Below are 27,530 nucleotides of genomic sequence, written 5' to 3' on the forward strand. Positions count from 1 at the left end.
TCACAGAAAATGGAAAACTTATTCAAAAGTAGCTATTGAACATTAGCACCATAATAAACATGGCTCATATAGCTAAAATGGATTGTTTATCCCACAAGATAACATTCATTTTTATAGCTCTAATGCAGAAAGCAACTTTTTAATGTATAATAAATGATGTAAGTACAGAAGTCAGGTTTCTCTTCTTAGGAGAAAAACATTAAAACAAAATACAAAACAGCATCCCAGAGGCAATAAATCTTATTGTGCTAAAGCATACAAATTAAGGCTTTACCTGGGTACATAACAAGTTTGAAATTATGTTGGAACATTCCCAACAAATCATTTACATAGAATTCAAGCAGTTCAAGAATCGGTAGTGGGGCTCAGTTCAACAAGTATGCATCTTACATTCAACATATGCATTTAGCTGCTATAATAAGTCACTGTAACCTCACATCCTGAAATACTACCCATGTTATAAATCCAAGCAAGTCAAGGGGCAGGATGTTCAAGAATTTGGTTCACTAATGAAAATGCCTAATAATTCAATTTAACTTGTCTAACTAGAATAAGACCCAATTATGAGAAGTTTTCTGTTTTTTCTTTGTTTTTGTGGTTTTAAATGCCCTTTTGGTTTATTGAACAAGCTGAATACATTTCCTGATAAATGTATACCACTGGACAAAGGAAAGGATCTAAATGTTGAGATTTTACTAAATTAAGGTTTCAAGTTGGTATAATGTTCCTACTAAGTTGTGTTTCAATTAGATCTTTCCAACGTCAAGGGAAAAAAAAAAAAAGACAAGGACTCATATGGTCCTAAAAATAAAGGCAAAATATTCCTAAAGCTGTATATTAATTTATGAAGCTTCTCCCACTTTATGCATGTATAGAGCTTGTTTTAGCCACTGTCAGAAGAAAAGTTTCAGTGTAGAGATCTACAATCCAGATGAAAGGTTCTATATTTCTCTACATTAAATTTAGCTATTTCCTGTGTAAAATTATAACCACAGACATTAAAATGTAGCTCTCAGATCTGAAAATGTCTTTATTTTTTAAAAAATGGATTCCAGGAAGGTTAAAAAGCAAGGGTATAGGTGCAGAATTGGATGTAGTCATTCAAAGCATTCAATTAAGAATATGGCAATATAAATACCTGAAAAGCATCTCTTAAGGTGTTCAAAACAAAATGTGTAAGTCATTCCTAACTAATCTGAACGTTATAGCATTTTCTAAATAGGAGAAAAACAGTTAACATTTGAAAGTCCTGAAAGCTTTTTCCTTGGTTAATTACATTAGATGGCTTGCCTTTGATCAAATGCCTTCTTTTTTAAACAGGGATAAAAGCATTACATAGGTCCACTGTTAAACAGACAACATGTTGCAAATTATTTCTGATATAATGTATTCCAACAAAGCTTAGAAAATAAAAGATGTTGCGGTGGCTTTGGACTAAGTTTAATAGTCATCTCCTCTGCTGACAACTTCTTTACATGTTGGACGCAACAGTATGGTATGTTCAAACTGTGCTGTATATGATCCCTTAATGTCACATAATGGTGGGTATGGATCTACAATGCCCAAGTCACACAGATTCTTCAGAGCCATCAAGTATTTACTTTCTCCCAAGCGATCCAACCATCTGCGGCAGAAGGCAAGAGTGCCAAAGTTTTCATTGATGACATTTAACAAGTGTTTTGTTCTTGGAAGCCTAAGAGGAGAAAATCCAACATTAATGATACTTGGCTAAAAACTTACCAAAACTCATTTCTCCCATTAAGGAAAACCCAAACTATAGATGTGGCTTTACTTAGTAATTAAAAGTTCAAAAAACTTTTGGTTGCCTCTTTCAACATTCAAAAGCCAGGATGTATAATACCCCATACCTAGTTATAGATGGCCGCTGAATAGGAAGCCAGCCGAAGGCTATCTTATGTTTGTTTATGTGTCTATGCATGTGTGAAATTCCCAGTAGACTCATCAACAGTATTATGGTGGGAATTTCCTTTTTTGTGCATCAAGCTGAAATGCCTGTAAAGTAGCTGTAAATCTATCCTACCACCTACCCAAAAAGATTTGTTTTTAAAAAGTAGATAAAATTATAAAGTTTACCACTGGGAAAACATTAAGAACAAAAATCTAGAAATGCCAAAAAAAATTATAATCTCTGAAATTATTATGATTATTAGAAACTGGACCTAAAGAAAATACTTGCCTATACCATTTTCATCTCAGTTAAAATTACTAACAGGTTAATTTCTTTGTTGTATTATAGAAATCCACAGAATTTATTGTTAGGCTACAAAACTGTATTTACCACTGTGGATATCTGTCACATTTTTTAAAATGCTGTTAACTGGGAAGAGTAACTCATTAGGCATATAAAAATAATAGTTTCTCACCTTATTGGCACATGTCCAACATCAAAATTTTTCATGTAATGTGAACATTCCATATCATCATGAACAATGCCTTTTCCTGTGCTACCGAAGGTTTCAATGGCATACACTTCTCCTTCCTAAAATATACATTAGGATCAAGGATAGACAAAAAAATTCAGAACTAACCAAATTTCCATTACCTTAACTTCAGACTGAGGCACTCCCTACTTCATGTGAGAAACAACATGAAGTATCCCCCGGCAATCCTTCCCCACCTTTCCCTGCTTTATCTCCTTTTAACAGTTGTCGGTCTGTGTCCTATTAGAATGGAGGCTTTAACATGGGCAGGGAATTCTATTTTGTTCACTACTACTTCCTCAGTGCCTACTGAAGAGACTAGCACCTACAAGATACTAATAAATATTCACTAAGGACTGAATAAACTTGACATACCCAACTTCCATGGCTGATTGAGTCCTGATCTGGCTAGAAACAATTTGTATTCACATGGCCCAATTCCTGTCAAGGTGAGTATAGATGGCAAGTTCATTCTGCTCAACATAACTATGTATGTACTCAACCCTCACTAGCTTTAGTTTAGGGGGGAAAAAAATCAAAATGCTTCACAAAGAACAGTATTAATGGCATACACACCTCCATTCTTGTTGCCTCCCCTCCTTTCACAATGGGCACTGTTTTCCCAGCATGTATTCTATATGGCCCAATTGAATGTCCATTTAGATTACGGATTGGTTTCACTGGCATAATATATAGGAAAAAAATAGTTATTCGGGGTCTCTGGCCTTTAGGTACAGAGTTCAAGCATTTATTTAAAAACAAGATATAGCTACTAAACAACCTCACATTAAGGTAGTTAAAATACAAAACTGGCAAACCAGCATAATATAAAATGTTACTGATTACAAACTAGAAGGGAGTAAGGGGAGATGATTGAAAAAGAATAAACCATGTAATAAGGACACAACAGGGGTCATCTAAGGAGGTACTGTTAATTAATAAAAAGTCAAAATGCCATGTACATAATGATTACAAACATGAGTATTATGTATTTTTATGGTTATGAACTAAAAGGTAATGCAAAAATGAGGATTCTGAAACCCTAATTTTATTACATCAACACTTCAAACGTTAAGAAAATCTAAACAATCCCAAGGTCCTGAGATCAATGATAGAATAAACAAATTGTATATTCATACAATGGAACACTACTCAATAATAAAAACAAAAAGCTAAAAGGTACACTGAACTGAAATAAAACCTAAAGAGCAAATGAGCAAAAGAAGGCACAATTATACACATACTGTGCAATTCTATATATGTGGAATATATATAGTTCAAAATTCAGCGTAACTGTATTACTGTTTAGAGATACATAATTGGATGGTAAAAGGCATAAAGAAAAGCAAATGCAAATGTGCTTTAGTACTCAAGATAGTGGTTTAATAGAAGACTGCTGGTAAATGGAAAGGGCTATAGAGAATTGGGGGCTTCTGGAATGCTGGCAATATTCTATTTCTTGAGGGGTGAGGTTACATAGCTATTATAATTGTGTGATTGAAGCTTTATATTGTATTTTCAGTGTTTATTCCACAATTTAAAAAAAAGGTTTTAGAAAAACTAGTACTATAGTGCTCGAATCCTTGATACAAGCTATCTTTCTTCTAGGGCAGAATTAAGTAGTAAGGTTTTTTCAAATCTTTAACAATGAAACAATGACAAGTATTTTATTGTACAATTTTGGGGGGTGGTACAGAAAAATAAAACTCTCAATTGGCTCTTCAAAAAAATCTTCCTTCTTATATAAATGATAAGCTAAATTTATTTAAAATTTAGTGTTACTATTTCTCTAAGACCTGGCAAACTGAGCCCGCAGGCCAAACAAAAAACACATTTAAGTAAAAAAAAAAAAAAAAAGTTTCTTAAAAAAGATTTTTAAACAAAAATACATTTAAATAAATTTTTAAAAAGCTAACATATAACCAAGTTTCACAGAAAAAGCAGGGCAAAGGGGTATCCATTTTTATATTATACAAATTTGAGAGCAACAGGCTAATTATTCTGGGACCAACAGCTGTAAAGGTAGCTTTTCAATTCTATATCTTCCTGCTCAAGGTAAATAAAATCCCTCCCTTGATGGCCCAGTTCTTTTATGTGGTTTTTGGGAATTGCTTCTTAAAGTTTAGCCTATCGTCCATTTCTTCATCTTCCCAATGTCATGATTTGTGTATACCCTTTCTGCTTAAACTAGTAAAAGTGAATTCTGTCATCTTCAACTAAGAACCCTGATCAGTACAATAACTGATATCAAAAAAGGGGTGCCACAAGAATAGAATCTCAACTGTTGTGCTGACTTAGTGGGAGATAGTAAGGATTACAATATTGCAGGCTGAGATTATTATGTGGTGACTTAACTGTCACCTAATATATCTTGAAAGGCAGACTACGTGCCAACCAAAGTTGTAGAATTAGGAGAAAATAGAACGGAAAGATGATTTGAGAGGGACTTGAATAAGCATTATTGTGACACCGATCCCAAAATTGGGATGGGAAATGACAAATATTTGTTGAATATTAATAAATGTCAGGCACTGTCACAAAATTTACATTTCTAAACAAAAAAAAATCATAATATCATTGATTCTATTTCAGTCAAAGAGCCTTGGGTTCTTAGAGGTTAGAGGATTTATCTAAGCTCAAAGATAGACCTGCCAGACCCCAAAGCATGTTTTCTTCATTATCCCGTAATACCACCCCAATCCAAGGGTAAGAAGCCTTAAGACTTTTTATTTATTTATTTATTTATTTTAGCTGAGCCATCCTGCTACCTGTTGGCAGCTCAGCAGTAGCTCAGCTCAGGCTGGGCATCGAACCGCTGTTGCTCAGCTGGCACTCTTGAGTGAGCTCTTAACCAACTGAGCCACTCGGCCGGCCCGGCCTTAAGACTTTTTTGATTTGTACAAATGTTTATAGGATTAGAAAACTGCAAGAGAGAGCAACAAGGACTGGTACTATCAGGCATCAGAGGAAGAACCACTTTTGCAGTTGATGGAAACACAATAGTTTAAGTATCAACAGGGTAATGCAAAGAATGCTGAATGATGTGAATTTACTGAAGGGCAAGAAAGCATGACAACTGCCACTCAAAGGACTGTATAGGGAGATGGGATTTGGTTAAAGGAAATGTGGGAAATATTCTGGAAGTTATTTGAACAGGGGTTACAGAGAGCAACCAGTACAGATTAGGAAGAATGGTGCCTCAAGAGCGGTCAGATAGATGCTGGGAGTTAGAAGACTGGGCTGGTGAAGAGTACCAGAGAGCACAGGTGACTCCGGGACCTACGTCACTGGCTGGGAAAGACTAGGAGGCAAAGGGAATACAGATTAAAGGAATTAAATGACCTCTCTGGAGTTTTTTATTCAATTATGAATTTTAAAAAAATTGTGGGAGTCATCAATGGAAAGAGCCTCTGGCATCTCTTTGAGCCTTGGTTTGACTAGTCCAGAAAACCTAGTCTGCATTTTGGCCACCCTGGGATAAATCCCCAGATGTCTCATCAGCTTCTAGGGGAGTTTGGAGACAGTTTCCAGCTAATGACCACATATTCCTACCACGAGCACGTCATTTCCCCGTTTCCCCTCTTTATAGTCCCAAAACATAAAGATGAAGCAGTTGACCCAAGGAAGTCTTCAATGCTATTTTTAAAAATTAATTATGCAAAGGTCACATGCATTTCAAATAAAATACATTTAAAAAAAAACAAAACACACCTTGATATGTCTTCCCATCTATTTCAACCTCATAGGATTCCATAACTTCTTGGATGGCCTCACCAACATCACATAGACGGACATCAATTCCAGCACACTTAAGACAGAGTTAACATATACTTTGTTATTTAAAGCGCAGAATTTTACAGCAACTTAACTTCTTGATATTTTAAAATATTGACAATCAGAAAAAATGCTTGGCACATTATAACTTCCTCTAAAAAACCTTTGGTGCATTAATATAATTATATAATTACCCACTTAAAACCCTCAAGGCAGTGGACCAGTCTTTCATAACCCAAAAAAGCTGTAATGGGCTCAAAATATGTTGAATGAAATGGTGCTTACAGTTCACATACCTTTATTCCAGTGTTAGTGGCATCTTTTACAGCTTTTAATAATGTATCATATTTGGGATTAAAAGTGACAGTAAAAGCACAGTCAATAATCCTACCTGAAAAAGAAAATTCTTCTTTAAGCTTACTTATCAGCTAGTCAATTTATCTACTTTATAGCATCTACTCTATTGATTGTCCTTGCTAGTTAACAGGAAAATAAAATGATGAGCTCAAATGAAAGCAGCACTCTAAGTACCCACATGACATTCATAATTAAAGGGGGGAAAAGTATAAATAAGTTATATAAAGGTTTTGGAATGAAAAGATTAATTCCAGGTTTAGTATATATTACTTCAAGACAGCACCAATTCAGTACTCACTCAGGCAAAAGTTGTGCAAAAATATAAACAGAAACAAATCAAAGTGAAGAAATCCTAAGGAACTAAGAAAAAACAATGCAGCCAGAGAAAATGTGTAGGTATACAAGAGGCTAACCATCAGTCCAGCTTCTCTAATTTAGTGAAAGCTCAGGTAAGTATTTAATCTAAGCTTTGCTTTCGCACCTGTTAAGTGAGATTTTAAAAGTACCTACCTTAATAGGGTTGGGGGAGGGATTTAGAAAAGCTAACAAGTACATAAAAGGTTGGTAAACATAAAGGTTCTAGGTAAATACTTGCTATTATATAAATAAATGATGTCTGAAACAATGACCTGAAGAAATGGCAAGATTCTATTTTTCATGCCTTGATACAAAAAAGTAAATCTCAATTACGTGACAGTTTTCATTATACTCCATTTAGTAGGACACTTAAAAGTAAATCTCAAAATCTGCCTCACTCTAGTGAAAAGTGAGGCATCAAGAAGAAAATTTGGGAGTTCAGTTATCTATAGCCCCATCCAACAGAGACAAGACTAGTGTCTTTTAGGGAGAGGGTGGGGTGAATATTTCCAAGAACTCACCACTTATATGTGTTCCAAAGTCTATCTTACAGATATCATCATATTGTAATACTGTTGTATCACCAGCATTAGGAGTATAATGGGCAGCACAGTTATTGAGAGAACACCCAGTAGGAAATGCGAGGCCTGCATTTAATCCATTCTCTTTTATTAACTTTCGTGAACAGTCTTCCAACTTTTCACTAAAAAATAAAAAGGAAATGTTTACTTTTACATTTCATATATATAACATACAGCTCTTCTTAAGTTCAGAAAGTTAACTAAAACTTAAATTATTGGGTTGTCCGAAAAGTCATGACGTATTTTTTTCTCTGTTTTTTCGTTGCAAAAATGTGTCATGACTTTTCCAACAACCCAATACTTTCTGGGAGTGATCTGAATACTTTCTAAATGTGACTAAATAACTATTCTCTGAAGCTATGAAAATAGGAGCTCATCTCTAAAAGATAAAAGAATTTAATTCCACTAGAAATCTGGAGAAACGAAATGACACAATCCATTTTTAAATTAGTTTCCTAGGAAGTAACATTCTTAACTTAGACAAATTTAAATGCTTATTACATTTATTTGCTCAATGTTACATATTTTGAAAATTGTCTGAATCAGAGAATTAGGTTGCCTTTTACAGCTAATTATTTCTCAAGTGAAAAACTGGAGAAATAATTACTTTCATTGGTTTCTTCATTGCATTATAAATGTTTTGTGTCCAAGAATTTTAATTTAAAATGAATTGCTAGACAGCAAAGTAATAGATTTCCAGACAGAAAATAAGAATCAATAATGTGTACATTTGCACATGAGTGTACAAGTACAAAATAGGGTGGCTGAAGTACAAATGTCCTCTTATGGTTTCCTTGTTACATCAACATTACAAGAATGTAGAAGATATTTCTAGAACCTTCATTTAAAGTTTGAGCAAAGTAGAAATGAAAGCCAAACATTACATCTGAAAAGTCAGCTTTTAAAAAGAGAATTTTTTTTTATCATGTTCTTAAAAAAAACATATTCTTTTTACCAGATTTCTATCATTGTCATCCCAGGCTTGATCCAGCTCATAACGTATTTTCTAACTTGTCGATGTGCTTCTGCAGCTTCTCGAAAATCATTCCAAATCTCTTCACTAGCTTGATCTAATGCTTTCTTTTCTTCGCTTGTAGTTCTCCAAGCAGCTGTTCGCCTTTATAGTACGCATAGTATAGTATTAGTCATTTAAGAAACAGCATAATAACCATAAAAGCTGAGAGATAAAACTACGCTAAGTAATATATTTTAGATAAAACTATTATATATTTAGTTTCTTTCATTAAATGTCAGGAAAACTTCTGAAATACAAGTAGCCACACACTTGTAATCAAGCCATATAAAAAAAAGCCTTTTCTAAGAACCTTAGGGGAAAAAATCCTCAAGTGAAATTCCATTCAGTCAGAGGGAATAACAGCCTGCCACAGAAAACAACATGAAAGGAGGGAATCAGTAAAGTCAGAACAGAGTCCTAGAAATCAGTAGGTGGAAGAAATAAGTCACCCTTACATGGGTCATAATTCTGGCACACATGCTACAGCCACATCTGGTAGTAAAGGTTGAAGCAACCCTACCGCAGAAGCCAAAGATTTTGTTAAATGTAAAAATATCAGCAAATATTTACTCTAGAGTGGTAAGAGGAAAGACTGTCCATAGGGAACTAACTGGTGGATACCATGCATATAGGGCTGTGCAAGTGGAACTGGCCATTGTCAATTCCCATTACTTCTCAATCCAACCCTCAGATTCTTCAAATCCACTTCAAGTATAATTAAATTTCAATGTTTTTGACTATATTTTAGAATTAAAACATAATACAATAAAGATCTCCAATACTGAAACCAACAGATATCACATGAGTATCTTACACTTCTGAAGGTTACATGGCCGATTCTTAGAAACAATGGGTTCTTCAAAAGATTATGAAATGTTCTGCATTGTTGGTAAAGAACCATCAATCAAAAATTGGATTAAAGGGCCAGCCAAGTGGCACATTGGTTAAGAGTTGGCTTGGGACGCCAGCTCTGAACAGTAGGACCCCGGTTGGGATCCCACATGAGAGCCAGTGGCGCTGAGCCCTCTACAGCTAAGATGGTGAACAACAGCTTGACCTGGAGCTGGGCTGCCGTGAGTGGCTGGACACGGCATAGGCTGCAGTGGGCTGCTGTAAGCTACCGTGAGCGGCTGGCAGCCGGCAGCCGGCATGAGCTGCCTAGAGTCTCCATGAGCGGCCGTCCAGTGGCTAGCGACCAATATGCCTCACCCGGGAAGAGTGCAATATAATACCAACATGGGCCAGTGACAAGGCGTCCTTCACAACTAGACTGAAGAACAAAAGGACAGCAACTTGTCTGTTCCCCTTTCCCGATTCCCCAACACTGTTTTCCTCCCCCAATTCTCCTATAAAATCTTAAAAAAAAAAAAATTGGATTAAAGACATTCTTTTGCTAAGTCCTGAGCTCAAACTAAAAGTCATTAGCAATATTCAAGAAACCTACTTCCAGGGTCTACAATCCCAGGCCTAAATGAAAGACAAGATTATGAAGGCATCTCTCCCTTAAGTTTGAGCATTTAACATTCAGTCTATTTAACAAAAATATAGAATTTAATAAAATGAAAAAACATTCTGAACTCACAATTATTCTGAAGGGCAATTAATTCATCCAACTGACAGAGGCAGTTTACAAATGTTTGCCTATGGTGAAGCATTTAAAAATGTCTGTAAAACTAAACTATCAAAAAAACCGCTTGGAAGAGAATTTTTATAAGGAAGTGTTTAGAGAATATGTAAATTCTTCACACGACTTTGATATTTCTGAGTCTTTTAAATATTTAATCATTATTACCAGTGGATATATTAAGAGCAGAAAAATGTAACTAAAACCAACAGATAAAAAGGTATATGATTATTAATTTCAAACAGTCCTTAAACATTTCTAAATTTATTGCATGGATAACTTAAAAGATAATTATATTTGTATTTTTAAAGCACTATATGCCAAAAAAACACTATATGCCATTTACAAATACTATTTTAAAATATATGTCTTTAGCCCAGAAATTATTAAGAATGCTTGTAGATATTCCTTCCTCTGAAAACTGAAACTTAAAGAGAAAAAGCACATTTTAACTCTGCCTGTAAGAAAAAACTATAGTTGCTCCCCAGGTAAGAAAATTCTTCTATAGAATACCAGCTAATAAATGCAGAAGGAATGGTAAAATTAGAAATTCACCCTAGTGCAGTTCCCAATAAAATAATTGAAAAAAACATCATTGATAGATATTAAAATAGTTAAGTGAATGGTTGTTGAAGACAAGGATATTCCAATGGTACCAAAGTATCCCACAGATTACATGGGAACTGCAAAAAGAAAAAACTACCTTTAAAAATTGGAGCTGGCTGTCACATTAACCAAACTGTAATATACAGACTGTAATATAATATGAATTACATATCACTTATGATATATCCTTGTCAAAAATATTTAATCTAAATCTAATCTAAGCCTTTACAACTAATTCCAGTTTACAGAAAATACAGAAATAGAGAAAAAAGTTTAATGACACCACAAGGAAACAATTGGAGAAATTCCAGAATATGACATTTTTTAAATTACCCGGTGTCTTCAAAGTCAGTGCAATGGAAAAGAAGGTGGGGATTCTAACCATATGTAAGTTATGAACCTTGACTGGATCCTGGTTTAGAGGGGGGAAACTAGCTAAAAAAAAATGTTCCAGGGACAACAGGAAAAAAATTCTAAATATGAACTAGTTATTTATATGACACTGGGAAATTACTGTCAATTTACTTAGATGTGATAATTTGGAGAATGTTGAATTCTTAGGAGATGCTTGAAGTTTTTAGAAATGAGGACTCAAAATAAATGACACTTATTTTAAATGGCCCAGCCAAACGAAAAAAAAAAAAGGAAAAACAAACAAACAAAAAACAGTTAAGAAAAAAACCACATACATATACAGAGATAAAGCACACATGGTAAACTGTTAAGAACTGTTTAATCCAGGCAGTGAGTTCACTATCTTTAAACCTTTCTGTTTGGAATTCACTACAAAAGTTGAAAACAACATAAAGATACTTATCTCAATATTGTTTATAATAGTAAACAATTAGAAATAAACCGTATGCCCAATAAGAGAGGACTAGACAAATAAATTATGGTATGCACACAGATGTGCAAAATTATTCAGTCATTCTAAGTACAGGTAGTTTCTTTACTAACAGGCAAACAAATTTTAAAAGGTGCTCTTTGCAGTATAGTTCTATCATAAAAAACATTCCCAGGTATCGATATTTATGAGAAATATAGAGAGAGACTTCAGAGGAAGAAATACAAGAATGTTAACAGTGGCTTTAATTCATTAGCAGAATTAAGGAGACTTTAATTTTTTTCTTTTTGCTTATTTGTATGTATTTGCTAACTGTTCTATAGTGAATATGATGTATTCTGTGTAAAATTAACATTTTCTCCCCAAAATTTAGAAATAGGTATTAAGAATTTAAAAATAATTCTTCATTCTACTTCTAGAGGTCCAGAATAAGAGAAAAATAACATCCAATTAATACACAATGATGTTCATCAGATTTTGTTTCTAATGATGAAAAACTGAAAACAGTATAAATGTTCAAAAATAGGGAAATAGCTAATAAAATTATGCTAGATACAGAAATAGAATAGCATTATAGCCATTAAAAATTGGTTTCAAAAATTTTTAATAACACAGGAAATGCACACAGTATGTAATTTTTTTTTTAAATGGTAACAACCATCATAGTAAAAACTGATTCAGACAAAGATTATCAATGGATGCTGCATGCGAGGAGAATGTTCATAAGGAGGTATTTACATAGTCACAAAATAATCTCCCATAAATTAGTAAGTACAAGAGGAAAAAACTGTATTGATACACTAGAAAAACTGGATAATACCTTATCCAAGTGATAAAAATTGACATTGTGTGCAACCAGATGTGACAACCCTATAAAGGACACAATATCTACTTATCTAGTATTCCATCCAAAAATGCATAACCTACTCTCAAATAGTTCAGAAAAAATAGTATGTATACAGAGTCACCAATATAACATTTGACTTGTATCTTTCTATCTTCCAAGTAGAAAACAGAATGTTATTTGCATATTATACGTAATACATATAATTGTCATATTCCATTGAGAGAACAATAAAAGTGGCAAAATATTAAAGAGAATTTGAGTTAAAAGTATGCAGTTCTTTGCACAATTCTCAGAGTATGGAATTATCTGTATTAAGAATGGAATTATTTCAAAATAAAAAGTTAAAATAATGAACTCAACCTAGGTGGTAGTTACACAGGTGAGAGTTCTTTGTGATAATGCATACAATTTTCAATAAGTTTATTAAGAAAAACAATAAGGGCAAGATATTTAATATTTTACCAAATCTATAAGAATATCTATTTTGATCTATTTGCAAATAGTCAAAACTGGTTGTATGAATGTCAAAAAATATTGAGATTTATTCAAAAGCAAACAACAATATCTTAATTTCTTTTGTATTTCTCTAGGACAGCACACAGTATTGCTTTCAACTTTCAAGGAAAGTATTATCCCAAGAGATATTATAACATATAATTAATATCTTCCTCTATTGTTTCAAAAACAGAAGTTATTGTACCTATACAATGTTTAATTTGCAATAGAAAATGATAGCAAAAAGGAAAAGGTAGTTTTTAAGATTTACGAAATCTCAATATTTTTTCTTTTATAAAACATTATTTTGAATGTTCGACCATTCCACCATATTCTCAGCATTAAAAATATTAACAATCTGTTAACAAATACAGGAAATCAATGGCTTTCCTACACTTTAGCAATAAGCATATAGAATTGGAAACAGAAATAAAAAAATATCTTGTTCACATCAATAACAATATCATGAAACACTTAAGAATAAATTTAACAAGAAAGGGACAGGACCTACCTGGAAAAAAAATTAGATTATAGTGGGAAAATATACCATGATACTGGATAAGTCAATGTGACACAACTATGAATTTTTTTTTAAACAAATACATAAATATAATGCAATTCGATCAAAATTCTAACAAGCACATTTCTCTGTGGGTATGTGTGTTAAGACTATATAACTGAAAATAGCTAAGAAAGAGTATAAAAAAGAAATGTGTTTGGTTGTGTGTGGCAGAGGAGAAAAATTGCCTTATCAAATTATCAAACTATAGTTTCTGGTATCAAATCAAAATTGTATTAGCACAGGAATAGACAAATAAATCAGAGAAACAGAATAAATAATACAGAAACTGGTCCCACTATATGAGAATATACAGTTAACCCTTGAACACATGGGAGTTAGGAGCGCCGACACCCTGCATAGTCGAAAATCCATATATAACTTAACTCAACCGTCTGCATGCAGATTCCCAATCATGGATGGAAAATATGTAGTACCATTATATGAGAATATAGTATATGGCAAGGTGGTCATTCAGTTCAGTAGGATGAATTATTTAATAAACAACTCCAGCAAAACTGGCTATCCATTTAAAAGAAAACAAAATTAGCGCTCCCAACCTTACATGAAAAATTCCAGACCAATTAAAAATGTAATAAAACACAAAATAAAGAGTTTGAGAAAATCTAAGAGACTGCTAGGAACCCAGAAGTACAAAATATATACACATACTGTATATAAGTAAAACTTCTGGAAGAGCAAAAGAACAAAGCCAACAATCAAAAGATGCTCATGCTCAAAATCACTAGCAGTCTGGAATCATAAAGTACTAAAATATTCTTTGATTCGGCAATCATACTCCTGGAAAACTGTCACATAATAAAAATGCCAGCACATAAGGAGATATATACACACGCACACACTCAAATGTATACATATATATACATATACATATATATAATATATATACTTAAGAGAGACAAATTTATTGCAGAATGGTTTATAATGGCAAAAAATATTGGAGACAAAGTGAATGCTTATCTATTAGAAAATGGTGGAATCAAGAATGGTATATTCACATCATGGAATATTATGAAGCCATTCAAAAGAATTATAGAGTATTCTGACGGACTTGGAGGGACTTCCAAGAGGTAGTACTAAATGAAAAAAGCAAGGTGGAGGGAAGTGTGCCTATGATTTCATTTTTGTAAAACAAACAATGACCAAATCACTCTTCTTACATAAACAGACACAGTTTACATATATATGAGCATAGAAAAATATGGAAGGCTACCTGCTAGGTGTTTACATGGGTCTGGAAGGAAGGGAAGGAAGAAGGAACAAGCAAAAAAAAAAAATTATATTTAAAAATAAATGTGATCACATCATATGTACTATGAAAATTTATGTAATTAATGTAAAATTACATGTCTGTGACACTTTAAAACCAGATGCTTTAAGATAGGGATACTGACTGATGAATTCAATTTAAAGAAAAGACGCCCACCCAATAAAATTCCACAACTTTACAGTCTTAACCCCTGTGAGTACTGGGAATGAGGAAGGGGGTAAAAAATATAACAATATCATATTCTTTTCAAAGTTTAAAGAAAAACAATGCCTTTACAGGTGAATGAAACAATGCTACAGTAGAAGCTTTCTTAACCAACTATTGCAACCACTCAATTAATGCTCTTGATCCCCTCTGTAAAACATACCGACCAATGCCCACTGTATTCTGAATTATTAGTGGATAACAGGTTCCTATTAACACTTAATGCTTACTATGTGACTGCTACTCTTCCAAGTACTGTACATATATTATTATTCCTCACAACAACCTTATGAAGTGCTCTTTTTATGGATGAGGAAATAAAACCAGACATGATAAATTACTTGCCAAAGTCACAAAGCTAGTAAGTGTTCGAGTTGGAATTCAAAAGCAGATAGTTTAGTCCCAGCCTCCATGCTCTAAACCAGTCTGCACAGAGCCACTATGAGTGTCTGCTGACCAGATGAAATATATCCGTTTAGAACACTTCTAAGAAATCAGGTGATTTGTTCCCAAGCCTGAATGAGTCATCTGTACTTACTACTATAGTTATATAATTTAATTATATATTACATAAAATAATGATTTCTATGAAAACTAAATTGACTACTCAGAAAAATCTCAAGAAAGGCAAATCAAAAAATACTTCTGTCAAATCAAGATAAGAACTGTAAATGGTTTCAGGAAAAAACATGTAAAGAGACAGGCACCAGCACTCAGATTACTTAGTTTTTGCTTTTCACAGAAACTCAAAATGGAATAGACTCCAAGACAATGCATTATGGATACAAGCTTATGGGGGAAAAAGAAGTCCAATGCAAATCCACACTCAAATATCAAGAATGATGAAAAAACAAATGTTTGTTTTAAGTTAACTTTTAACAATAAAGATTTTTATTTTTTTGTGATCCCCCTTTTTAACAAACTTTTTTTTTGACTAATCAAACTACTACTGGTCCCAATCATTTTGGATAAGAGGGCTTCTACTGTATTTTCTCTGCACCAAATTCACAAGCTTTTATTAAGGTAGGGGAGCAAGTTCTGAGAAAAATCAAGTCTGTTTTATTGCTAAGCCACAACTTTAAAACGTCAAACTGGAAGTTATTTTATGATCCTTACCCATCTTGCATGGGTGGGTACTCGCACTCTTGTCCTTTGGGAAAGACACCGTTAGGATACAGGTCACATATTGGAACTGAGGGAGGGTCTGTTTGAACTTTTGCTGTGAGATACAAATAAAGCATTAACTTCTGTAGTTAAAAATAAAATTAAGCAGTTATCATTACAGTTTTTCTCAGTTCCTAATGGTTGTCATATATCCTGATCTTAAGGAACCTTCCTGCTGTCGTCTTACAGTTAAAAACACCATGCTGGTCCCCTCCTCTCTGATTTACTATTGCTTGGGGATAAAAATATTCAATTCCTCAGAACTCCATTACGTATTTAAACAGCATATGCCTTGGCAGAAAGCACACGTCTAATGTTTTTGTCTTCATTTACTATACTGGAAAGGGAATAAAATATAGAGGTTGACTTTCACAAATAAAAATCAAAGAAGCAACAAGAAAATAAGAAAAATCCTATAATAATAAAGTAAAAATATAAAGCTATTATGTATTAACAAGTAAAAAACTTATTTCAAGGGTATATTAGGTATAAATGTTAGCAGTATACATACCCAATGCTAAAAGACTTTAGGTAGCCATATACAAATTTCCAGACACTCAAAAAAAAGTTACAATACCTACAAGTACATTTTAAAGACATTATTTCCCAAGCTATATTCTTTTTTTTTTCTTTTTTTCAGCTGAGCCATCCTGCCAACAGCAGCAACTCAGCTCGGGCCAGGAATAGAACCGCTGTTGCTCAGAGCTCACACTCTTGAGCGAGTTCTTGACCAACTGAGCCACTCAGCGAGGCCCCCAAGCTATAATCTAAGACACCAGTGTTTCAAGATGCTTTTAAAGGTACCTAGAGATTTGTCTTCTACATTTTTTTTCAAATATGTAAGAATTAGTTGTATAGTTCTTATTATATAAAGAACTGCCTTTTAGTAATGAATGCTGTATCCAAGGAATGTCAGTAAGTTGCGTGAGTAAATTTAAGCAGTAATATGATTTTCAATGTATACCTGCTGCATTTACCAACTACAGACCTGAAGTATGTGGTTTCCCTTTGATTATTACTGGTCTTATGTTATCAAGTTTTGCCTTAAATTTTAACACTTATTTTGCTTTTCGTTCTGCAATGAGGAAAAAAAGGTTGCACATAAATAAAAATATGATCCCTTGAGCCAAATCATTTATCTATGAAGCCATTTTTTGGTTCCCTCCTTTAATCCAAATGCTCACTATCATAAGTACCAACTGGTTTTCTTTCTTAATATAATGTTTAAAAGTGTTCTATGGGCAAGTAAACTTGGAAAACAGTTTTAGGTTCCTCCTAAAGAGAGAACATTAGAATTCAAAATAAAAAAAAACTCTTAAGGGTGATCTGTTAGTTCACTTGGTTAGCACGCCATGCTGATAACATCAAGGTTGCCAGTTCAATCCCCACACGAGCCACTGTCAGCTGCGCCCTCCTTAAAAGAGTCAACTATGCCATTGTAGCACGAAAACAATGTGTAACCAATGACCACGGCTGTTCCCCAATTAAAAAAATAAAAACTCTTAGAGGTCATCTAATTTAGCTTCACACTCAAATCTAAGAATCCTGTTTGACACTCTTGACATTTGGCACTGAGCTCCTGACAATGGAGGAAGTCACTATCTTCCAAACTAAATTCATTCATTTTGGGAGAGTTGTAACTGTTAAAAGCTCTTCCTACACTAATCTGTTTGTTTCCCTGTTAGATTCATGTTAATTCTTGCTTGATTCTTTATGTTGGGTTGTCGGAAAAGTCATGACGTTTATTTTTTCTATGTTTTTCGTTGCAAAAATGCGTCATGACTTTTCCGACAACCCAACAGCTTAAAAAATTTTACTTTTCATTTCTACTGATTCCATCCTTTCTATGATTAGAAACCACTTTAAGGGATATGGTTCTTAACACTTTCACCCATGTTTGCAATCTTGAATTTGTCAATGTTCTTTTTAAGTTGATTCTACAATTGACTTTTAAATCCAAATAAGGTATAATTAGTACAGCACTTATACTGCTGATTCTAAAAATCCTATTGCTGTTGAAAAGTTAAGACTCCTTGTTTTTGGGTTCACAAAGAATTAGCACTCCAATCCTTAGAACCCTATCAGCCTGTATTAACTTTATATATGTCTATTATTCAGCATGTTAATATTAGCCAATTGTCTCAGTTTTTCTGATCTTTTGAAATATTAACTTTTGTCAACCAAAGTATTATCTCATCACTCTCAGCATTATCTCACCTACAAATCTGATAAAGATACCTTTTATATTGTCCACAAATTATTAAGACAAAATACTTAAAGGGCTCAAAAGGATCATTAGAGAAAGAATAAAGAATCTATTATCAAAATATCAAGAGTTGAAAACTAGCCTTTACCACTTATTAGCTGTGACTTGGACGAATGGCTAAATGAGCCAAATCTCAGTTTCCTCATCTACAAATTGAAGAACCAGATAAAATTTTGGATAACCTTTGAAAATTATAATGTACTATATCCAATTATCTAAAACTATGAATAATTATAATAATAATCTGCACTGCTGTTATCATTAACTATCATTTATAATTCTCTCACTTTATAGATGAGGAAAATGAGGACAGTGAACTGCCCACGTACATTATCTGGCTGATTCTAAAAGTGATTTATGATAGCTTACAGGATATCTGAAGTACACAAATAAGAGAGAGACATTCAAAGTAAATTGGAGAGCAAAAATTGAAACATGGAAAAAACAAAACAGAACCTGAAATAAGGCTAATACAAAACCACAGATTTGCTCTAAGCTCCAATAGCCAAACAAAACAAAAACAAAACAAAACCCAGGTTATTTGCATAGTTCATGATGTTTCTGAGATAAAACACAAAAACTACTCAGGAAAAGCACAATTATTCTTGATACCAACACCAGACAAAAGAGCATCTCTTGAGAGAGTGCTCATGAAGAAATATAATGAACAGTAAGTTGAACAACATCCTCAGAGGAGGCATAATAAAGGCTGATGGCATCATACTAAAACACCTGTTAGTGGAAGAATTCTACCAAGAGCAAATATAAAGCAACTCCTTAACAGTCCTCCCTGCTTATCTACCTTCATTAGGGAGCAATTTTAGAGCATTTGGAGAAATAGATAGCCATTCTTGGGTAATACCATGTCTCACAGGCACACTTTTAACAATTTTTGAATGGAAGAAATATGACATCATAATCCCTACGAGATTCCTGGAACGCAAGTAACCTATGCTCATTAAATACAGCCTATCCTAGTGGGAAAACTAACATCCTATGAGTAGAAAAATTTAACATGCACAGATACCTGAATAGAAAGAAGGCTATCACATCTCTACCCGGAGACATATCAGGGGAATGGCTGGCAGAGCCAATATCTTTCTTAAAAAATAATTTAAGGGCCGGTCGAGTGGCTCAGTTGGTTAAGAACCTGCTCAAGAGTGTGAGCTCTGAGCAACAGGGTTGCCGGTTCGATTCCCACATGGGCCAGTGAGCTACCCCCGAGCTGCCAACAGGTGGCAGGATGGTTCAGCTGGTGAGAGCATGTGCTCCTAACAAGGTTGCCTGTTCCAGATGATGGGCTATGCCCAACCTCAACTAAGACTGAACTCGGCACTTTGAGTTGAGCTGCCACTCGGGTGGCTCAAGGGAGAGTGTGTGCTCTTAACAACAAGGCTGCTGGTTCAACTCCTGCATGGGATGGTGGCTATACCCACCCACAACTAATTGAACATAGCACCTTGAGCTGAGTGACACGACTAGACTTGGAGCTGAGCTTGCTGCACCCTCCACAACTAAGATTAAAGGACAACAACTTGGCTGTTCCCCTGCCCCAATTCTCCAACACTGTTCCCCTCCCCCAATTCCCCAATAAAATCTTTTAAAAAATAATAATAATTTAAGTATTTCTCTGAACACGGAGATAAAAATGGAAGCTGAGCCCCAATATCTTGATTCATAAAATTTTGGCCTGAAAGATTTTAAAGGAAGGTATAACCAGAACTCAGTGACCCACCCCTCATAATAGTGCAAGAGGCATCCAAGATTAGAATTTGTGATTCTCAACCCAACCTTTATTCCCCAATACTATACAGTCTCCCTAATAGTTTCAGGTCCCTGAAGATGTTTGGTTATGCCATTTATAAAAACAAAACACAAGTAGGATCATATTTTAAGTGAACCTGAAATAGTGCAATATAAACATTATTAATAAAATTTCACCATATGGACAAATTTTAAATAATGGGACTCATTAAATATTCATCAAGAATCTCATAATTTCAAAGCTGGCAGGTGAACTGCAAACTTTGTTTATCCTAACCACATAGTGGCACTTGAGTCATTCCCAACAGAATTATTATTTGAACTACTCAAATTTTAAATTATAAAGTTTTTTAGGAACTCCTACCTAACTTGCAGTAAAATGTAACCAGCTTATTACCAACATCCCTTAGCTGAATAACAGCTAAAAATAAATGCCATCAAGATTGTTAAACCAAAGTACTTGCAAAACAGTTACAAATTTGGTTTCACTAAATTCTCTCTCTATTAAGCCTAAATTTAGTTCCCCGACATATACCAGGATCTTAAGCAACTTCAAACCTACTGGTCAATAACCACTTCTAATTTGTCAAGTAAGATTAACTTAGGATACTAACGTCCTCTCTTCTTCTTCTTCTTTTTCTTCTTCTTTCCAGTTGCTCCATCTCCATCTCCATCTCCATCTAAGAAAAGGCAATTTCAAGTACATATTCATTTAAACTTCATAGACAGAGAGACAAAGCAAGCACAAATGGACAAGTGGGTATGTGTACACACACGTACACGTACAGACACACACACACACAGCATCTTAAAAGCATGACAAAGTTCACCTAATATTTTTAGAATTTTGTATATTGCTAGCTTTAAGTAACAGAATTGACTTGTAAAATCAAAAACACTAGTAAACTTCACTTTGACTTACTCTAATAAATGTTGAATATTTTTAAGAATAAAAAATTTATTAAATCACATCGTTTTTCAAAAGCTAGGAAAAATAACTAGTGTTAGTTTAATACCAATAATGACTATGTGACTTCAAATAACAGTAGTTACAGTCATGCTTTGCAGCTGAACACTTGTATTTCCTGACCTCATGTGATCCTCACAGCAACCCTGTAAGGTAACGAGTGTTTAAAGGACCATGCCCAAGATAATCCCAACCTTACTAGTAAATGGCCGATTTGGACTAAGAATATATCACCTGATTCTTAACCCAGTGAGGGGTATTTGGGATCTCATATTTTAAAATATCTTTTCCTGAATAGCTATTACTAGAGAAAGGGTTCTCCATTGGAGTTAAATTGTATGCAAAAATAAGAGGGCATATTACTTTTCCTAGGTTCAAAGTTCTCAGATTCTCTGATGCCCAAAAATAAGGGTTATGAACTATTTCAAAAATAGCTGGCAGAAGAGTACCAAAATAGCCATGATCTGCCCATCGGGTTTTATAACAATCTTCTATGCCCATACCCTTGAACTTTGAGACTAAAGAATATTATTATGACCAAGATTAAGTAGTGACGTAAAGCATTTTAAATAAAGGTATCAAACCTAGACTTAAGTGTCTGAATTTCTAAAAATGATACTTAATAAATTTCAACAATCATTTCTCAAGTACACTAATCTACCTATATATCACACTGCTATGAAACAGGGATGAATAGGATGCTGTCTCAATTAGAAGTTGACAGTTTAATAGTATGCTCATCACAGAGTCTTCTTTTAAATGTTTCACTTAATGGCAGTAACTCATGGCTAGTATCAATAAATTCAGATAGTGAAATCCATACTCATAAAATAATGTGAAATGACTGCTTACATTTTCTGCTCAAAGAGCTCCATTTTAATTTTCAGACTAATAGGTAGGAGCCATAATAGAAATTCTCTCACCATTCTACCTACCATATTCTTCTATTACAACTATCACACAAAATTGTAACCATAGCTTTACACTGACCCCTAACTCATCTGTAAGCTCCTCAAGGATTAAACACCATTTCTTAAATTAAGCACAGTGTCAAGCATATAATAAATATTCAGTCTATTCAATAAATGAATGTTCTTTTATTTTGTTTTGTTTCTATTTATTTTTACCTAAATGAGAAACAGGAAACAGCAGTTTAGCAAAGAGAGAGGTAACATGATCTATGACTTTAAATGGGTTGAGTGATAGGAAATTGCCAGTATTTGACTTTCAAAATTGCAATTTCTTATGATCAATCCTATAAAATAACAAGAACATAGTGGAAACACAAATATTGCTGAATTAGTCATTATTGGTTTCTAGGTTCAAAAGCCTAACAAAAATAATATGAAAAATTTTTGGAAAACACAACTTTCATTTTCCTCGTGTGTCATATAATTTAGTTCACATATTCTAAACTACAATTATAATAACCTTTATTCATCGAATAAATGTTTGCTGAGTTCTTAAGTGACAGGCAATAGGAACAGAACAGTAAACAAGATAGTCTTTGCTCTGGAAGAACATTCAATGTCTAGCATACGACTCAACCTAAAATGCTTCAAGATGCTCCATGAGACAGGGTGAAGAGCAAGAGAACTTGATTACAAAGAAGCACAAGGAAACTTTTTGGTGGAGGTGGAAATGTTAAATGGAAGTGGTCTATATCTTGGTTGTGGTAGTGATTACACTATTGCATACATTTGTGAAAAATCACCATACACTTAAAAAGGGTGAATATATAGAATGTACAACATCAAGAGTAAACCCTAATATATGGACTTTACATGATAATGAGGTATTTGTGTAGGCTCATCAATTGTAACAAATGTACCACTCATGAGGAATGTTGATATGGGAAAAGCTGTGAATGTTGGTGGTAGGGGGTATATGACAAATCTCTGTACCTTCTGTTCAACTTTGCTGTGAATCTAAAACTGCTCTAAAATGTTGTCTATTTTTTTTAAATGAATGAATATTATCCTCGGCAAATTATACCTTAATAAACCTGACTTAAAATTGTATTGAATGAATTACCTCTAGCACATCACTAACAGTAAACTTTGCACACCAACACCCCCAGTATCAAATCAAGCACATCTAAAATCAAACTCAATACCTTTTTCTTTGCCTGCAATCCCCACCCCAATCTCTTAACCAGCTCTCCCCTCCCTACTTCACCATGTGAGTCAATAGCACCAACATACTGTCACCCAAGTTCAACCCCTGGAGTCTAATGCCTCTCCTTTTTTCCTTCTTCCCAGATTGCAAATCTCCAAGTCCTTTGAATTCTGCTTCCCCAACCACTGTTCCATCGAACCCTTCCTTTCCATTCTCATTTATGCCCACCAATTTAAACTGCCATTACTGCACACCTATGCTATTGTTAAGTGGTCTCCAAAATGATCTCCCTGCCTTTCCTGTTTGTTTCCTCTTTTCTAATAATCCTGCAGATATATGAAGACTAAATTATTTTTTCAGAACATTTTTCTTTTAAAAATGCTCAAAGGCTCCCTTAGTAAATCTCATATGGCCAGTTTGCACATTACTACTTTGAATACTTTCTCAGCATCCTTCTACCCCCAAATGGTCTTTTCTGTTTGGTTTTATTCAAGTCCTATTTATTCCAATGAGCTCTCCTTCAGCATTTAGCCCACAACTCCACCTCCAAATTTCAATAAACGTTACTGTAGCTTATCTTTTCACCTCTATGTTTTCTCTCCCTCACACTATCAATTTTCCTTTAGAAGAAAGATTCTGAAATACCAGCTTTCCACCCCCTCAGAGACCTCTCATACCAGGTTAGTAGTACTGGCTGATACTATCAAAATAAATTAGGAAAACAATTAGCCCAAACTGGAGAAAACTACTAATATTCTTGAAGTCTTCTTTAATACATTAAAGATTTCCAATCTGACAAGCAAGCTTCCCCTTCAATGTCAACAGATTCATACAACTTTGCAGAGATGCAATGGACCAAGGCATACTCAAGATTAGCACTGTGATATTCTACACATAGTGGGTCTACAGCAACCTATATTAATTACCTTGAATTTATAAACCCATTTCTTATTAAAGAGCTCAAAATATGTTCATAATCTTAAGTATAACCAACGGTACAATGGACAAAAGTTTTGCTTAAGGAAATGGAAAAGCTAATGATTCCCTTGAATTTTGGTACCTTTCCCACCAAATTTTAACTATAAACTACATGAAGGCAAAAAAGATGTTTTTCTAAAGGAAAAACAACAACTCTGCATTATCCTAACACAATAATTACAGTACAATAGGTATTTATTGCTAAAGGTTGGAAGGCATTAAGCCCAAGATGGCAGTGCTTGAGGTAGAGCAGTAGGTCACAGCAGTCGATAACTGAGAATAGGAAAACCCCAACTCCCCCTCTGCCAAAAGAGGCTACAGAATCATAATGATCACTCCATCACTGTCTTACTGATAGCATCAATTCCTAGAATTCCAAGAATCGCCATCTTTAAAGAAATCTAATAGCACCAAAATACCACAAAGAGCTAAGATCTGAGAATTTACAAAAGAGTTTAGAAGCATGCCAATATGCTCCTTTGAGAATAAAGGTAGGTTTAGTACAGACAGTAAAAGGAATAGACTTGATATCAGGTGCTAGGTTTGAAACTCTGGTTCTATTCTACACATACTACCTGTGTCACATTGGGAAAATCATGTTAACTATCATTTCCTGAGAAGAGCACCTACTTTGGTTTGGGAGAGTAAAATGAGAATCATGTGAAAGTATCCTAGGATAGCCTAATACATATTAGTTGTTCAATAAATGCTAGTTAAATAAACAGTCCTTCAGTTTTATAATCTCATCTACTATTTGGCCTTTTACCAAGTACATTTTTAAAAGTTAAGCAGACATTCAACATATCCAACTTTTTAAAGAGTTGCTAATAAACACCCTTTCCTTTTTATCTGTGACATTGAGGCTTTACTGTCAATTAAGAAAAACATCAGAGAATAATAGACTGCATGGACAAATAAAATTTTGTTTAAAGAATGTCATATTTTCTTGCTTTTCTTAACCACACACATCAAATTATTTACCTTCATCGTCATCATCTCTTTCTTTCTCTTCCAATGCTTGTCTTTCCAATTGTTTTGCTACCTCATCAACTGAGGCTCCTGATTCTTTATCAGGTTCCTGTTGCCCTGCTGATCGAATACAGTAACATAAATCAAATCTAATAAAGATACTTTCCCACTAGAATATGTTCTAAAGATACTGGAGAACACAAGTCCTTTCCTGATAAATATTTAGGAAACAAAAACAGAAATATTATTGTGAACATAACAGAAGTTATTTAATGACAGAGAAAATCTTCCACATCTAAGTTGTATTGTCCATTCAACAAAATATTACACTTTCTGTGTAAGCAGCTAAAGGATAAACAAAAGTGTGAGTTGGTCCCTATCCTTAAGTAGTTTAACTTTCTAAAGTATTTAACAATTAGACTACAATACTTTATTAACCAAACAGGTACTTAACATAGGCAATAAATGATGAAGACCTTAGTTAAGAGGATTTCTGTGGGACACTGGGCGCTTCAAGGATTCATGAAGCAAGATGTTGTCAAGCTGGGCTGGGTAAAATAAAAATAGAAAAAGATATTCCATTACTAAAAAACCAAAATTCTTGAACAGCTAAGCAAAAGACCAGGCCCTTGCTCTGGAAGTGATTACAATCTAGTTAGAGGAGCAATATCTGCATGTAGAAAGAGATAGCCTTACCAGGTACCACATATTGAAGTGACATTCTGGCTACTTACTAGAGAGGATTCATAATGGCTGACACATAAAACTGTTAAAAGTATATTAGGGTCAGTCTGCTGAACACCTTAAAGGACAAAGTGAAGAGTTTGGACTTCATCGGAAAGCCAGGAAGAGCCAGTAGCCCATGTCCTGGGACTAATTTTGTTCTGCAAGTATCCCAACACCTGCAACTCTCCCAACACCTGCAACTCTCCCACTTCAACTCCCATCTAATCAAAATTTCAGAAAATTTCACAATTCCAACCTCTCTCGACTCCACGTTCATCCCTTCTGGCCTCTCCATTTCTCTCTCTTTCTTTCTGTGGCTGACTTTAATTAAAAACAAGTACAAATAATTTTTCCTAAAATGAAGAACCTGGTGCAATGAAAACATTGACTTCTCAAAATAAAATATGTACATTCCTAACTCATAATATAACACAAGTATATACTTTCAGCTGTTTTCCTTGCCTTACCAGTTGGTTTAGAGAAGTTCCACAGAATATCCTATCTGGACTGCCTGCAAATGGAATCAGAATGTAGGCCTAAAAGCTCTAAAGCTTCATGATGCTGTGGGATTAGGCAGGTGACAATGCACACCGCCACCACACATTCTGCAACTACAACTCAGTGACATGAACGCGTGGGCATACACACATATACACACGCCAAAAGTGCAGCCCACAACAAAAATCCCTCTGTGAATTGGGATGGAACCAGGACTTGCTCACTTCAACCCCACCCTGAAGAAATAAGTCCCAGGATGTTCCAGCAAAGAGGCGGCTGTATGGGTCAGAACCAGATTTCTGAGGAGGCCAAACCGAGAAGAAGGTGGTAGGGCTGGGCTCTGGGCACAGCTTGCACGGTCTGTGTGGGAGATGAATTCTGGCAATATAGGGGCTCGGGCCTAGTGACCCCAAAGCTCCCTCACAAGAAGCTGAGCGCGTTTTCCCTCCCACCTCGCCCCCACCAGCTCTCACACAGAACGAAAAGCCGCCGCTCCCTAGTACTGGAAACCTATAGCACGGCCTTGACATACGCTCAAGTCCTGGGAATCAGCCCAGTCCAGGGCTCCAAGTCCCCAGTCCCTGTCACCCCCGCCGGGCCTCAGCCGAGCCGTTCGGCCATCCCTGGCGGTGGTTGGGAAAAACATAAAACTCCCTTTACCTGTGGCAGCCCCTTTGCTCTTCTTCTTCTTTCGTCTTTTTTTCTTGGCTGCCTCCTCGGCCGTAGAGGCAGCTCCGTCTTCCCTGTCGTCCGGATCCAGGTCGCCATTCAGGTGGCTCCCGGAGGACGCTGCCTCCTCCACGCCCGCCATGTTGCCCGAGAGAGCGCGAGGGAGTGAGACAGAGCGGCGAGGGCCCGCGGCTTCTTCACCCACCTACACCAGCAACGCCGGAAGCTGCTCTCGATGGTGGGGCGCAGGGAATGCTGGGACGGCGGAGGACTCGCTAGCGGGCGGTTTGCGCGCGGTTGGGTGAGTGGCTGACCTCGCGGCCGCCGCGGTACTGAATCTGGGTCTGGACGGGCATGGCTGCGGTTGCCTGGGGCCGGACTCGCCACCTCCCTCTGCGCGCGCCTCGGGCGTTCCC

General features: G+C 35.2%; 2 protein-coding genes across 4 annotated transcripts in view; one reads left to right on the top strand and one right to left on the bottom strand.

The window, feature by feature from the left end:
- Positions 1-123: 123 nt before the first annotated feature.
- Positions 124-27,383, bottom strand: METAP2 (methionyl aminopeptidase 2). Of its 2 annotated transcripts, none has more exons than XM_019641701.1 (11): positions 27,106-27,383; positions 25,234-25,341; positions 20,804-20,869; positions 16,112-16,214; positions 8,466-8,627; positions 7,451-7,632; positions 6,512-6,606; positions 6,153-6,249; positions 3,018-3,121; positions 2,385-2,500; positions 124-1,693 (listed from the first exon to the last, which is right to left on the bottom strand). In XM_019641701.1, exons 1-11 carry the CDS (start codon positions 27,254-27,256, stop codon positions 1,441-1,443), a joined length of 1,437 nt encoding a protein of 478 aa, XP_019497246.1. In that variant the 5' UTR covers positions 27,257-27,383; the 3' UTR covers positions 124-1,440. The 2 variants fall into 2 exon arrangements, with proteins under 2 accessions (XP_019497246.1, XP_019497247.1); XM_019641702.1 differs by having other exon boundaries at positions 1,007-1,693; positions 25,234-25,338; positions 27,106-27,345.
- Positions 27,378-27,530, top strand: part of LOC109382325 (uncharacterized) — a 43,969-nt gene continuing 43,816 nt past the window's right edge. For both annotated transcript variants that reach the window (XM_019641703.1, XM_019641705.1), the window contains exon 1: positions 27,378-27,415. The gene's annotated coding sequence lies outside the window, so the exon portion shown is untranslated. The remainder of the gene's footprint in view (positions 27,416-27,530) is intronic.

Source organism: Hipposideros armiger, unplaced genomic scaffold (assembly GCF_001890085.2).
Source record: "Hipposideros armiger isolate ML-2016 unplaced genomic scaffold, ASM189008v1 scaffold_63, whole genome shotgun sequence".
Classification (NCBI taxonomy): Eukaryota; Metazoa; Chordata; class Mammalia; order Chiroptera; family Hipposideridae; genus Hipposideros; species Hipposideros armiger.

Bases quoted from the DNA above. Each gene is read 5' to 3' on its own strand.
- METAP2 (XM_019641701.1), bottom strand. From the start codon at position 27,256: ATGGCGGGCGTGGAGGAGGCAGCGTCCTCCGGGAGCCACCTGAATGGC. The intron at 20,870-25,233 runs GTAAATAATTTG...GCCTTTTCTTAG, and splicing joins AAGAGATGATGACGATGAAG to ATGGAGATGGAGATGGAGAT. The intron at 1,694-2,384 runs GTGAGAAACTAT...TTCTCCTCTTAG, and splicing joins GTTGGACATGTGCCAATAAG to GCTTCCAAGAACAAAACACT.